The sequence below is a fragment of the Pleurodeles waltl genome, chromosome 2_2 (genome assembly GCF_031143425.1).
Source record: "Pleurodeles waltl isolate 20211129_DDA chromosome 2_2, aPleWal1.hap1.20221129, whole genome shotgun sequence".
In the NCBI taxonomy this organism is placed as follows: Eukaryota; Metazoa; Chordata; class Amphibia; order Caudata; family Salamandridae; genus Pleurodeles; species Pleurodeles waltl.
The window spans coordinates 70,070,016-70,084,253 of record NC_090439.1 but is presented as its reverse complement, the minus strand read 5'-3'; the positions used below and the strand labels follow the sequence as shown (position 1 = coordinate 70,084,253).

At 46.1% G+C, this 14,238-nt stretch overlaps 1 protein-coding gene across 1 annotated transcript in view; it reads right to left on the bottom strand.

Moving 5' to 3' along the window:
- Positions 1 to 11,243, bottom strand: part of RETREG1 (reticulophagy regulator 1) — a 609,140-nt gene extending 597,897 nt beyond the window's left edge. Inside the window, exon 1 of the mRNA XM_069219479.1 lies at positions 10,787 to 11,243. Coding sequence (XP_069075580.1) covers positions 10,787 to 10,980 — 194 coding nt within the window. The 5' untranslated portion in view covers positions 10,981 to 11,243. The remainder of the gene's footprint in view (positions 1 to 10,786) is intronic.
- Positions 11,244 to 14,238: the final 2,995 nt, after the last annotated feature.

Below are 14,238 nucleotides of genomic sequence, written 5' to 3'. Positions count from 1 at the left end.
CTGCAGTGTCAGGTCTGAGACATGTTTACAGGGCTACTCATGTGGGTGGCACAATCAGTGCTGCTGGACCGCTAGTAGCATTTGTGTTACAGGCCCTGGGCACACATGGTGCACAATACTAGGGACTTATTAGTAAATCAAATATGCCAATCATGGATAAAGCAATTACAAATACAATTTAGACATAGAGCACTTGCACTCTAGCACTGGTCAGCAGTGATAGAGTGCCCAAAGTCCAAAAGCCAGCAAAAACGAAATTCAGCACAGGATCAAGAACAGGAGGTCAGAATTAAAAAGACGGGAAACAACGCTAACAGCTGACAGGTCTAATATAGTTTGTTCGCTAAGCTATAACTAGTGTATTTCAAGGGTTTTTGGGTTTCTTAGGGCCATATGTACGAAAGCTTTTTCCCATAGACACAAAATGGGTAAAATCCTTTGGTACATCTGGCCCTTAGTGTTAGTTTGTGTTACATTACATTCAGCACCCAATTATAATGATTACACAGTGGCAGTCCAGACCCTGTAGCCAACCCCACACTGCGCATCTCTGTGTTGTTTGCCACAGGCGGGAATGATAGTAAAATACTACTTTGCGTTTTTTTTAAAACTAGAAATTTACTGAAAAAACAAAGGCTAAAGTGTTGTTATAGTTAGGTGAAAATGTAAGTTAAAATGTAACATTTTAAACTCAAAAACACTTAAATTCACTAATTATAATTAAATGAAGTAACTATACCTTGCACATGCTCCATACACTGCTTATGACCTCACATATCACATCAAGGTTAGATCAATCATGACATGTTCTATGATGTTGATAACGTCACTGATGACATCTGAAATAGCATCATTACTGACATCACTGTGCATGGTGAGTGTGCAAGTTATATTTGCTTCTTTTAGCTGTACCTAGTGAGTTACAGCATTTTTTGAGTTTAAAATGTTACACCTAACTATAAAGTCATTTTTTGTGTGTGTGTGTGTATATATATATATATATATATATATATATATATATATATATATATATATATATATATAAATATATAGATATATATTTAGATAGATAGATAGATAGATAGATAGATAGATAGATAGATAGATAGATAGATAGATAGATAGATAGATAGATAGATAGATAGATAGATAGATAGATAGATAGATAGATAGATATGCCGGTCACCACTAGGTAGTTATAATTAGAACATAGTTTCTACAGAAAAGCGTTTTTTGTTTTGCTAAAAAGCTTTCGCGCCGTTTGATTAATCTTCAAGAACTTTTCTTAGAAAATAGTACCCACACTTCAGTATCTGTCTGGAAAGTTTTGAGGTGATTCATCAAACGGTTGCCAAGAAAAGCACTTTTCCCCCATCCATTTTTCCAAAGGGATTTTGAACAGCCATAGTGATTGAACCACTGGATGGAATTACACCAAATTTGGCAGGACTGTAGCTCTTGGTCCAGAAAGAGGCCTTTTTGGTATTTGGTGTAAATCCTTTCAGTAGTTTTAGAGACATTTAAGAAAATCCAAATTTGTAAATATAAGGATGCATTTTTTTTTCAGCGGGAGTCGCAGTGGATCAGCGAATGAGCCAAAATAAAAAATAAAAATAGTACAGACTCCCTCACTTGTTTCAATTGAGCCCCACAATGGGACAGGTCTCGGGGGCATTTATATTTTTAATGCGGGAGCCCTCTGGCCTCCTGCAGCCCCAGGGACAGCCACCTCCCTGAGGCTAATGCTTTTGAAAATGCAGGGTGGGGAGCCACCGAACACCCGTGCAGCCTCGGAGACCGCCACCTCTCTGGGCCACATATTCAAATCAAATACAGGGGGCACTCACCCCCCTCCCACAGCTCTGAGGACTGCCACATCCCAAGGCACACTTTCTATACTAATGCGGGGGCCACTGGGCCCTCCTGCAGCCCCGGGGACCGCCACCTCCCCAGGGGCACATAGTCATATCAAATACAGGGAGTGCCACCATGCCCCTCGCAGCCCTGGGGTTCACCACCTCCCCGGGTCTACAACAAAAGAGTAAAACGAACCCCCCAAGCCCTGGGGATCAACACCTCCCCAAGCCAATAGTCATTAGAGGGGGGCCATGTGGCCACTCTTGAGGAGCCATTAATGACCCCTCAGGCTGGCTCATGCTAAGTCCCAGGGTGCCTATTCCGGAATATAGTTGTTTGCTTTTGCTTGGTGGGAGCTGAGAACCCCCACCAAGAAAAAGCAAACAAAGTCTGGCTTCTAACAGCTGGAGCTGTCAAACAGCTCTCACGGAAAGAAAGCAGAGGCTTCATCTGTTTCCCTACACGCAAATATGCGTGCAGGAAAACAGATGAAAACATTGCTCCCACAAGCAGGGAGCTGGTATTTAAAGCAGCTCCCTGCTTGTGGAAGCAGTGCCGGCTCCCGCACGACACGGAGAGCCGGCTACAACCGCGGGGGCCTTATGGCTTCCCAAGTGGTCCTGTCACACTTTCTCTATGTCTCTCTCTTTCTTTCTCTCTCTCTGTCTCTCGGCCATTCCATAATGATATGGAAGAGAGAGAGAGAGAGAGAGAGAGAGAGAGAGAGAGAGATAGAGAGAGGGACAGAGAGAGAGAGAGTGAGAGTGTCATTGCAATGGTCTCTTCATGTAGTGACTTCATAACACAGTAAGGATTCGCCTGTGGACTAGTGGTTAAGGTCACGGATCCTCACACTCAAAGTAGTGGGTTCTAGTTCAGGTATGTCTGTGGTGATTTCCCTACTTTAATTTGACAAATACATTTTTCTTTTCAATTTGTCCAGAAATATCTCATTCTACGTACATCCTGCCTCTCATTCTCTCTCTCTCTCTCTCTCTCTCTCTCTAAATTTCTCTTTTTCAGTCTCCTTCAGCCATTCACACACTCACTCAGACCTTTATGCACCCACTCATAGACAGACCCATTCAGACACTCACGCACCCACTCACAGACCCACTGAGACACTCACACACCCACTCACAGACCCACTAAGACACTCACGTACCCACTTACAGACCCACACAGAAACTGACGCACCCACTAAGACACTGATGCACCCACTCTCACACCCAGACAGACACTCTCACAGCCATTCTTGCCGCTAGATACACCTTCTCACACCTACTCTCACACCCAGAGAGAGAGGCAGCGGCCAACTCCTGCTGGGCACAGCCAAAGGTATTTGTGTCTTAATAGAGGAGGGGAGGCACAGGGGGCCCCCCTCCTTGGGAATTAATAAGCCCTGGGGACTACCACCAGGGCAACTGAAGGAATATGAGAGGGGGTGCGCCCCACCTCCCCCGTCCCCTGGAGACCAACAACCCCAGAGCAAAATGCTTTTTTAAAGTGGGTGAGGCCCTACGCCTCCAACTCCCCAGGACGAATAATGAAATTTGAGTGGGGATACGGGCCCCCCAAACCCTACCCCAGGGTCCGCCATCCCCCAAGCATTTAGGATTTAGGAAATTAGGTGCAGTGGGGGCTTGGACCCCACAGCCTGGGGGACCACCACATCCCCGGGCAGTTAACCAATAGGATGCGGGGGCCCACGACCCATTCAGCCCCAGGATCACCACCTCCCTGTCAAAGAGGTCCCGCTGTCTGAAAGGTATGCGTGCAGGGAACAGAGATGAAAGCCTTGTTCCAGCAACCAGGCAGCTGCTGTTAAAATCAGCTGCCTGCTTGCTGGAGCAATAGGACCGCAGGGGAGGCCTTGAAGCTTCTCCTGTGGTCCCAGATAGCCCGTAATGGGCTTGTTTTAAAATTGAAAAAATACATTTAAAAAACATGTAGGGACCACAAGGGAGCCCTTGAAGTCTCCCTCGTGGTCTCCGATAGCCCATAAAATACTAAAAAAAAAGGGAAAAAATGAATAGCTCAATGTTAAGGTCACAGATCTAAGCGTTGAGGGTTCGAGTCCAGCCCGACTAGTTTCCCTCATTTTTTTTTTACTTCAAATGTTTAAGGCTCATACTGAAAGGTAATCTTACTCTTTTTAAATGACAAGTACATTTTTCTTCTTAATTTGTCTAGAAAAATCTCATTCTAAGTTTATCATATATCAAAGCCTGAATAAAAAAATCTCTTTCTCTCTCCCACTCACTCATTTTCCCTCTCTCTTTCAATATTTCTCCCACTCACACACACCCACTCAGACACTTATGCACCCACTCACAGACCCACTCAGACACTCATGCACCCACTCACAGCCCCACTCAGACACTCGTGCACCCACTCACAGCCCATCAGACCCTCACACACCCATTCACAGCCCCACTGACACCCTCATTCACCCACTCACAGACGCACACACACTGACGCACCCACTAAAACACTGATATAGGCACCCTCACACCCAGACAGACACTCTCACAGCCACTCAAACCCCCAAATACACCCTCTCACAACTATTCTCACACCCAGAGAGGACACAGCCAACTCCAGCCGCACACGGCCAAAGGGCATTGGGAAGCATGGGTTTGGGTGGTTAGGGGGGTTGACCGCAGGGTTAGGCTGCTAGCCAGGTCTTGCGGGCAACCTCTGCTGCGCATGGTTGAATGCCATGCACAGGGCAAGGTTGGGTGCCTATAGAGGGTTACCCTCCTACAGCCAACTGCTGCTGCACATGGCCAAAGGCTGTGCTGCAGCAGTAGTTGGATTATCGTATAGCAATGAAAATTACTATAAGTCAGAAAACTCATAGAAATTCACTGAAAAAACAAAGGTTACAGCAACGTTATAGTCAGGAAACATAACATCACTGATATTATCAATGTAATATTTGCAGTAAAAAAAATACGAAAAAACTGTGCATGGCGGGGGCACGAGTAGGGAATTTCTGCTTTTTGTTTTTTTTTTATTTGTTCTGTTCTGACATTTATATATACATGTTTTACCCAGTGGCTGTTACCAGTAGGTTGCTATATTGAGGACCACTTTTCACTAGGAAAAGTATTTTTTGTTTTCCTAATAACTTTGGCACTGTTTGACGAATCTTCACAAAACTTTCCCAAAATAAAGTTCTTCCACCTCCACCTGTTCCTGGGAAGTTTTGGGGTGATCTGTCAAATGGGAACTGAGAAAAAGGGAACGTCCCAAAACACGTTTTCCCCATTAATTTTCCCAAAGGAACTTTAGACACAGCTACAGCCCAAACTGCCGGACAAATGTATACCAAATCTGGCAAAAAGCTAAATTGTGGTCCCGAAAAAGTGCTTTTTGTGATTTGTTATAAATCAGTTAGTAGTTTTTGAACGATTATAGCTCCGAAAATCTGTATATATCAAGCTGCATGCGATCCGCAGGAACAACAGATCTCATAGGAAGATCTGATTGGCTGGCACCACATGAACAATGATGCAGCAGCAGCCATCGTAGTTCTCGGGACTCACTCCAGAGTCCTACAAAAAACTGTGAAAGAAAAAGCCATAATGGGCCAGTGTAGGGATAAAACCTTAGGCCTGGTGATGGCGTCCTCAAAGGCCAAAAATGTTTTTTTTTATTTTGCCACAAATTTGCTGTGGATCCATGGATCTGTGTCATTTTGTTTTTAAAGTGGGCCCCGTGTGCTTCCAAAAATACCCTTCGAGGTTGACAAAGGCCCCGGGGGGGGCAAAATCTTTTTATTGGGGACGAGACGAGTGGCCCCTTTCCTCGATCCTTATTAGGTCTTGGGGACCTCATTCTTGGGGTTGTGTGTCATAACAAATCGGAGGGAAGTCTCTGAGCCTCTATAGACCCTGGGACCCCACCCCCCATGACCGTGTGTCATTTAAAAGAGAGACGGGCTGCGGGCCCCCATCCCCAAGCCTTATTAGGCCCCAGAGACCCCATCCACCAGGGCTGTGTTTGTCGTTAAAAAGAGGAGTGGGCAGCGCAGCCCACCAATCTGAGCCTTAAAAGGCCCTGTGGACCACATACCCAGGGCCGCACACATCTTTAAAGAGAAGGGGCCACACAGCACCCTTCCATGAGCTGTAAAAGTCCCCAGGGACCCTATCCCCCAGGCCGGCTCACAGGTTGTGTCGTAAGGAGACCACCCCAGGACAAAGTCATCAGCATGGGCAGGGAAACATATGTTTGCCCTCCCCTGGTGGGGGCATTTTTTAAATCTCTCACCTGGTGGGAGTAAACATGTCTTCCCCGCCTGCAGAACCGCCTGCAGGGAAGGCATGTCTGCTTCCACCCGGTGGGAGACTTAACAATGCTACCGCCGGGAGGAAGCAGGCTTCTGTTTCACTGTCCACACTCCTGCAGGCAGGGAAACACAAGACTGCTCCCTCCCAGAGGGAGCAAGGTAAGACAGGCGCACCCTCTGAGTTGGGGCAATGCCAGTTTCCACAGGATGCAGGGAGCCGGCCAGGGCCCTGGGGCTCCCTCTGCAGCCCCCAGCTAGAGTTTTTAGAGTGTCCCGGGTCCTCAACTCTAGCCCCGGGAGAATGGGCTCCTCACCACCCGAGAAGGCACAAGGAAGCGGGCCACACGTACCCTCCCCTTCATTTAAACGCTAGGCCCTGGGGGATGGGGTCCCTGGGAAGCAACGTTATAGTCAGGAAACATAACATCACTGATATTATCAATGTAATATTTGCAGTAAAAAAAAATATGAAAAAACTGTGCATGGCGGGGGCACGAGTAGTGAATTTCTGCTTTTTGTTTTTTTTTATTTGTTCTGTTCTGACATTTATATATACATGTTTTACCCAGTGGCTGTTACCAGTAGGTTGCTATATTGAGGACCACTTTTCCCTAGGAAAAGTATTTTTTGTTTTCCTAATAACTTTGGCACTGTTTGACGAATCTTCACAAAACTTTCCCAAAATAAAGTTCTTCCACCTCCACCTGTTCCTTGGAAGTTTTGGGGTGATCTGTCAAATGGGAACTGAGAAAAAGGGAACGTCCCAAAACACGTTTTCCCCATTAATTTTCCCAAAGGAACTTTAGACACAGCTACAGCCCAAACTGCCGGACAAATGTATACCAAATCTGGCAAAAAGCTAAATTGTGGTCCCGAAAAAGTGCTTTTTGTGATTTGTTATAAATCAGTTAGTAGTTTATGAACGATTATAGCTCCGAAAATCTGTATATATCAAGCTGCATGCGATCCGCAGGAACAACAGATCTCATAGGAAGATCTGATTGGCTGGAACCACATGAACAATGATGCAGCAGCAGCCATTGTAGTTCTCGGGACTCACTCCAGAGTCCTAAAAAAAACTGTGAAAGAAAAAGCCATAATGGGCCAGTGTAGGGATAAACCCTTAGGCCTGGTGATGGCGTCCTCAAAGGCCAAAAATGTTTTTTTTTATTTTGCCACAAATTTGCTGTGGATCCGTGGATCTGTGTCATTTTGTTTTTAAAGTGGGCCCCGTGTGCTTCCAAAAATACCCTTCGAGGTTGACAAAGGCCCCAGGGGGGGCAAAATCTTTTTATTGGGGACGAGACGAGTGGCCTCTTTCCTCGAGCCTTATTAGGTCTTGGGGACCTCATTCTTGGGGTTGTGTGTCATAACAAATCGGAGGGAAGTCTCTGAGCCTCTATAGACCCTGGGACCCCACCCCCCATGACCGTGTGTCAATTAAAAGAGAGACGGGCTGCGGGCCCCCATCCCCAAGCCTTATTAGGCCCCAGAGACCCCATCCACCAGGGCTGTGTTTGTCGTTAAAAAGAGGAGTGGGCAGCGCAGCCCACCAATCTGAGCCTTAAAAGGCCCTGTGGACCCCATACCCAGGGCCGCACACATCTTTAAAGAGAAGGGGCCACACAGCACCCTTCCATGAGCTGTAAAAGTCCCCAGGGACCCTATCCCCCAGGCCGGCTCACAGGTTGTGTCGCAAGGAGACCACCCCAGGACAAAGTCATCAGCATGGGCAGGGAAACATATGTTTGCCCTCCCCTGGTGGGGGCATTTTTTAAATCTCTCACCTGGTGGGAGTAAACATGTCTTCCCCGCCTGCAGAACCACCTGCAGGGAAAGCATGTCTGCTTCCACCCGGTGGGAGACTTAACAAAGCTACCGCCGGGAGGAAGCAGGCTTCTGTTTCACTGTCCACACTCCTGCAGGCAGAGAAACACAAGACTGCTCCCTCCCAGAGGGAGCAAGGTAAGACAGGCGCGCCCTCTGAGTTGGGGCAATGCCAGTTTCCACAGGATGCAGGGAGCCGGCCAGGGCCCTGGGGCTCCCTCTGCAGCCCTCAGCTAGAGTTTTTAGAATGTCCCGGGTCCTCAACTCTAGCCCCGGGAGAATGGGCTCCTCACCACCCGAGAAGGCACAGGGAAGCGGGCCACACGTCCCCTCCCCTTCATTTAAACGCTAGGCCCTGGGGGATGGGGTCCCTGGGAAGCAAGGAGGCTTGGGGTAAGTGGTGTGCAACCCCTTCCCCTTCCCCTTTATTTAACAGTGCCTGGGCCAGGAAGGCTAGGAGAGGGGGGTCAGCGCCCCCTCCTCTTTATTTATATTAAAGTCTGCAGGGGATGGGATCCCAAAGACTAAGGAGGGTTGAGGAGAGGAGCCGTGCAAACCCTACCATTATTTAATAATAAAGGCCTCAGGAAATGGGATCCCTGGGGATCTAAAGCCTTAGGAGGGGGGCTGCATGGGGCCCTCCACAATAATTTTATTTTAAAAAAGGATGTCTCTGTGGTGCAGAAGGTCACTAAACTGAATAACAAATGAGCAAAGGAGCCGTTCATTTATTATTCACTGCTCAAGCCTAAAGTGCCCCATAATGCTTTGCAAGAACTTTTTTGATACAAGGCTCTTTTGTGGTTGGTTTAAAGACTGCATTTCTTAGGCTGAAAATGTTAAAAGAAATACTCAGACATTGTTCCATTGTTCTTGTTTAAAAAGAAACACACACACACACACTTATATATATATATATATACACATACATATATGTGTGTGTATGTATGTATATATATATATATATATATATATATATGTTTTTTTTAACTGAAAAAAACAAAGGTTACAGGGGTGTTATAGTTAGGTTCTAAATTGACTCCTTCAAAACCATCGAAATTCAGCAGATATAGGTAGCGTACTTTCAAGTAACTTTAACTCGCACCCTAAGGTAACTGTAACACGAGTCTTTGCCAAGCACAGTTTTTTATCAATAATGTTATTGTAAACGTTGCAGTGATATCAAAGATGCCATACAAGATCTCATGAGTACCATAATATGTGGAGTAAATTAGCTGTGCATGGCGAAGGCTCGAGTTATATTTACTTTAGGGCACACATTATAGTTAAAAACCTAGAAAACACCTAAAAAATCACTCGGATAAAAAAGTTAAGGTGACAGCATAGTTAGGTTAAAATGTCAATAAAGACATGCTGTTTTAAAAACACAAAACAACTGAACTTTACTGCAAGTAACTAAACTCGTGCCCTCAGATAACTATAACTCGCTCCCTTGTCATGCACTGCTAATTACCCCACTAATTATATCACTCATAAATTATTCTATGACATCATTGATAATATCCTTGCAACATTTGGAATGGAATTATTCATGAGAAAACTGTGCAAGGCTGTGGATGTGATTCTACAGAATGACATAAAACTCCAATTATCTTTTTGATGAATTACAACATGTATCAGTGTCGTGGATAAAATTATCAAAATTTTGAAATAAATGCGTTTTCCATTTTCGAGAACGGGTGGCGTTCCTGAGGAAGGTGGTGACACTAGCAACGTCCAAAGCTTGCACACCATGCCGGCCCACTGCGAACTGTCAGCTTCACAACTAGTGTGTATCATGTTTTGAATGTATGCCAATGAAAATAGCTTTGTTGTTTCTACAATGACGGCAGGCCGACGTGTGAATAAACATTAATCTTAATGCCGTGCTCCCAGCGAAATTATTTTGGGAACTCATCATCGTTTTATGTTTCAATCACCCACGTTCCCTCATTTGAGGCTGGAACACAGACAACATACGTGCACATATTTTTGGCGAAAGGAGAGGACATGCAAAGCGGCTAAAGGCGAGGCGCTGTGGCATAATATTTGGGAAAGTGTTTTATGAGACTCATAACTACTTATGTAAAACATTTACAATGTTTCATGCACGGCCATCAGCAAACAAGCATACAAAGTATGTACTGGATAAAGGTGCATAAACAAACGTACTGTTATGCAAGTAGACTTTTAGTCGCAGTGGGTGTCACCAAGTTGGCTATGATTTTCTGCGAGTATGTTTATTTATGTAATCTCATGAGTGCATGGCAAAGCATTTCTGTCTATGTATAAGAAGCTTGAGTGGATATATGTGAGCCAGTGTATATATGTAAGTAAAGTGTGCCAGTGTATATATGTAAATGCGAGAATGTGTATACCTACAGTCATATGTTGAATATGAATGAAGATATGTAAGCCACTCTGTAAATGTCTATACAAAAGGCTCTGGACGACATTTCAGTACAGCTGAGTGTAAATCGGCACGGTGTATATACTGTGGCGTTGCCAGTGTGTCATAGGCTCTAGTGCAAGGAGAAACTGGGCCCTTTGGCCGCTGTTTGGACTGTGAAGTACATCAATAATCAGTGTTCAGAGAGACCCTCAGGCCTTTGTGCATGGTGCCACTGCACCTGCTGCACCAATGGAAGTAACGCCCAGGCATACGTATGGATAGAAGGGGCAGGTATATGTGTATAGACTATATCAGAGTGCATGTATGCATATTCACATATGTGGCGCACGGCTGTCAGAATCAATGCAAGAATGACAGGTCTCGGTTCACAACACGTACATCGCTGCACTCACCAGAAGACAGCGTTGGCGCATATGAAGGTGGCCAGGATGCACACAGGCCTACAACGGCGCCAGCCGGATCCCAGGAGCCAGGCGGGCAGCACCCAATGCTGCCAGTCAGTCGCCTCGGTGACCCCATGGACCAGCTGCCCATCCTTGCCATTCCTAGGCTCCCGCGCCTCCTCCGCCTCCCCGCGGTCCTGCATAGCCACCTACTGCTGCCCCGCGGCACCCCGCCCCTCTCTGCACGCACCAGCCGCACCCTCCTCTCCCGCCCGGTGACTCGCACACGCCGTCTGTCCCTGCGTCAGCGCCGCCCCCGGGTTGCTCCGTAGCTGGACCGGGCGGCGCTCTGATATGAAGAGGTGGCAGAGGCCTGGCTGGGAGGAGGTACGAGCTGGTGCAGGCATATTTACTCCTAGTCACGAGTGACCGCGGCAGTGTCGCATCTGAGTGCGGGTGTAAATACAGCCAGGCATGAGCGTAGCTTCCTTTAGTGCAACAGCATGTGGCCTGGGGCTTGAGGAATCAGCTGAACCCTGATAATTGCTGTACTTCACAGTTCAAAGAGGGGCGTCACTTTCTTCTTTACACTAAGACCCAGACACACTGGCTACGCCACTGGTACAGGGGCAGAGCAGAGGTGTGTCTGGGGAACTCCATATGCCCAAGAGTGAACTTAGTGCCACCTTTAGTATTAGTTACCTATTATAAGACAGGCAGGGTGCATGAGAGGGGCCAAGGGGCAGTGCAAAGGGAGAAGAATACAATTGTTAAGAATTCTAAGAGACAAAAACAACCATTTGGTTTTAGCAGTTTCAACACCAAGGGAGAGAGTATGTGTGCGTTTTTGTCTGTATGTAAAACTTCCTAGTGAAATCCGGCAGACGTCTCACCATAGCACATGTACCTAACTATATATCAGAAAATGCAGTTATTAGGGGGAAGGGTGTAACACCCCTGAAGCTGTGCACCTGTTTGAGTAACAGCAAACAAGAAAACGCTGTGTGACAAACAAAATAATCAAAAAACACCAAAAGTTTGGGAAAGGTGGCAAAATGTTACTCACTTGCTGTGACACTCTAGTAATCAACAGTGTGGGTTTAATGTTTCATCATTAAGGGTCGTAAGTCTCAGGAGCAGCAGCTCTGTGCCGTTCTTAGAGGTGGACAAGCCAGGACATTCTTTGAGGCAAAATATGAGCAGAGCCATCACAAGAATGAACTTGTCAACTTTTATTTGCATGCTTGAGTACAGTACATATTCTGATGCGGTGAACAGTCTGAACAAGGATTAAAACACAGCCTACTATAAGTTAAAAACTACCAATAAATCATTTTTGTTCAAAATCCAAAAGCACACTGCTTCCAAATATTTTGAACACATTAAACTAATTACTGCGATCCTTGCCGTTAAATAGCAATTACACCCCGCCCTGAGTTCTGAAATAATATTATTTTCTGCTGTTAAGGCCCTTGCACTCATGCATTTTGATGGTGGTAATGCCATGCTCCACATGGCCTACCAGACTCCACATTGGCACCCATTAAGTGCACCCTACCCACTGCAGCACATCTCATCCAGGACCCAATGAAATATTCTCAGTTCATCCCCATCCTCATGGAACTCCAGACGTCTCTCTTTTTTGGTCCACACCATCTACAAAACCCAGCAGCATCATTTACAGAGACATCACGGCCAGCATTCCTGTTTATCATGCACACAAGCTCACTTCTGGTGATTCTCTGCAGTCTGCAGCCAGGAAACCACCACACTGCAGGATAAGACAGAGGCCTGTTCCACTGCTCCGAACCTGCTCAAATTTAGCAGTTTACTCACCTCTTTAAAGAACACTTCATCACAATGTATAAACCATCCACAACCAAGCTTCCGCTCCATTATTTGTTGACTTTAAACTTGACAATGACAACGTACAGCGCTCTGCTGCTTTTTGGCTAGGTTTGCACTATAGAAATACCTTACACTAATATACATTGTGTGAGGAGATGCCCTTTTTGTAGGCTTTCTCCCTACTTTTTGCCATACTTTTGCTGGATTGCGTGCTTGTGTAATGACTCTGTGATGCTCTGGACCTCGCTGATCAGCCCTCAGTGAAAGTGCTGCACCCCATAAAAAGTATATTTCTAATTGGCTCACCTACAGTTGTCTTAAGTTAATTTACTTATAAGTCCCTTGTATATGAACCCAGAGGTGCCCAGTGCCTGGAAGTTAAAGTATCCCAGTAGATTGCAGGATGTATTGAGCCACCACAGTTGTGACAGAGTAAAGCCTGACTTTCAGCCCACTGTTGCAGGCTGGCAGAGGAGTTTTTAAACTGCTAACTCGCCTTGGACACTTAAAGTAATGGCAAAGTCCATATCTTCTTTTTTATTATTTATAAGTCCCCGCTAAGACAAACCTACTAAACCATAAAGGCAGGGTGCATTATATTAAAAAGCTGGACATATTTTTAGTAACTTTGCATGTTCTGATAGTGAAAAACTCAATCTTTAATATGGAAAAGCTAGTAGCCCATGGGTGAGTGCAGAGTTACATGCTGACAACTCAGAAGTGCTTACCTCTAAATGAGACTACTGAATAGGATACTTCAAGGTATCAAAGGAATTGTTGCATTAAACTCAACTTGTTGTTCTAGGCAATGTAGCGCCCGGAGACAATATGTTGCCTGTGTGAGGAGGCTGTGTCAGAGCTTGCTCCTCTCCAGCTCTAGACTGCGGCTTAGGGAAGTACACAGAAGGACATATGATATCTGCTGGCGCTGCAACTATTATCTTAGCATACAGCCACGGGCACGCTGGCTGTCTGAAGTTGGGGCAGCATACACAACATACACTGCAGCAATAAAGGTCGCCTGGGCGGTCTGCTGCGCCATCAAAGTGTTCCAGACTGTTGTCTCTCACGCATGCTGCAGGTCGCAGATGGCTAGGTGACATGTGACACAAAAGTTGCTGGGGAGAAGCATGCTGCCGAAGAGCGCTCGGCTGAGTCAGGACCAATCATCGAAGAACTCAATCTTGACTTCAGGTATTTCAGCTCTCCTCCGCTCCAAACAGGACCAGAGTGGTGAAGTAAAGAAACTCAGGCCTAAAGGCAAGAGTAAAGGCTCAGAGAAGTTCGAGGTTCAACCTGCGGTTGAGCAAGACAGTGTGGGTAACAGTAATTACCTGACTTACGGACCATAGCCTGCCATTACAGAGTTCTTCCCTGGACCTCAGTATGTGGTGCTGGCTCCTGAAGCTCAATCCCCTGACCGGGACAAGGTGGCGGACGGTGAGAATATACCGTGCTTTAGGGTTCCCCCAGTCAGTGTTGAACATGGATGGAGCCAGCCTATGAGAAAAGGCCTGCAAAGAGACCTGGCTGAGATCGGGGACAGAGTCTCCACCTTGGAAGATCATGTGCACAGCCGAGATGAGGAAATCGAGCAACTTCAACAAGAGGTA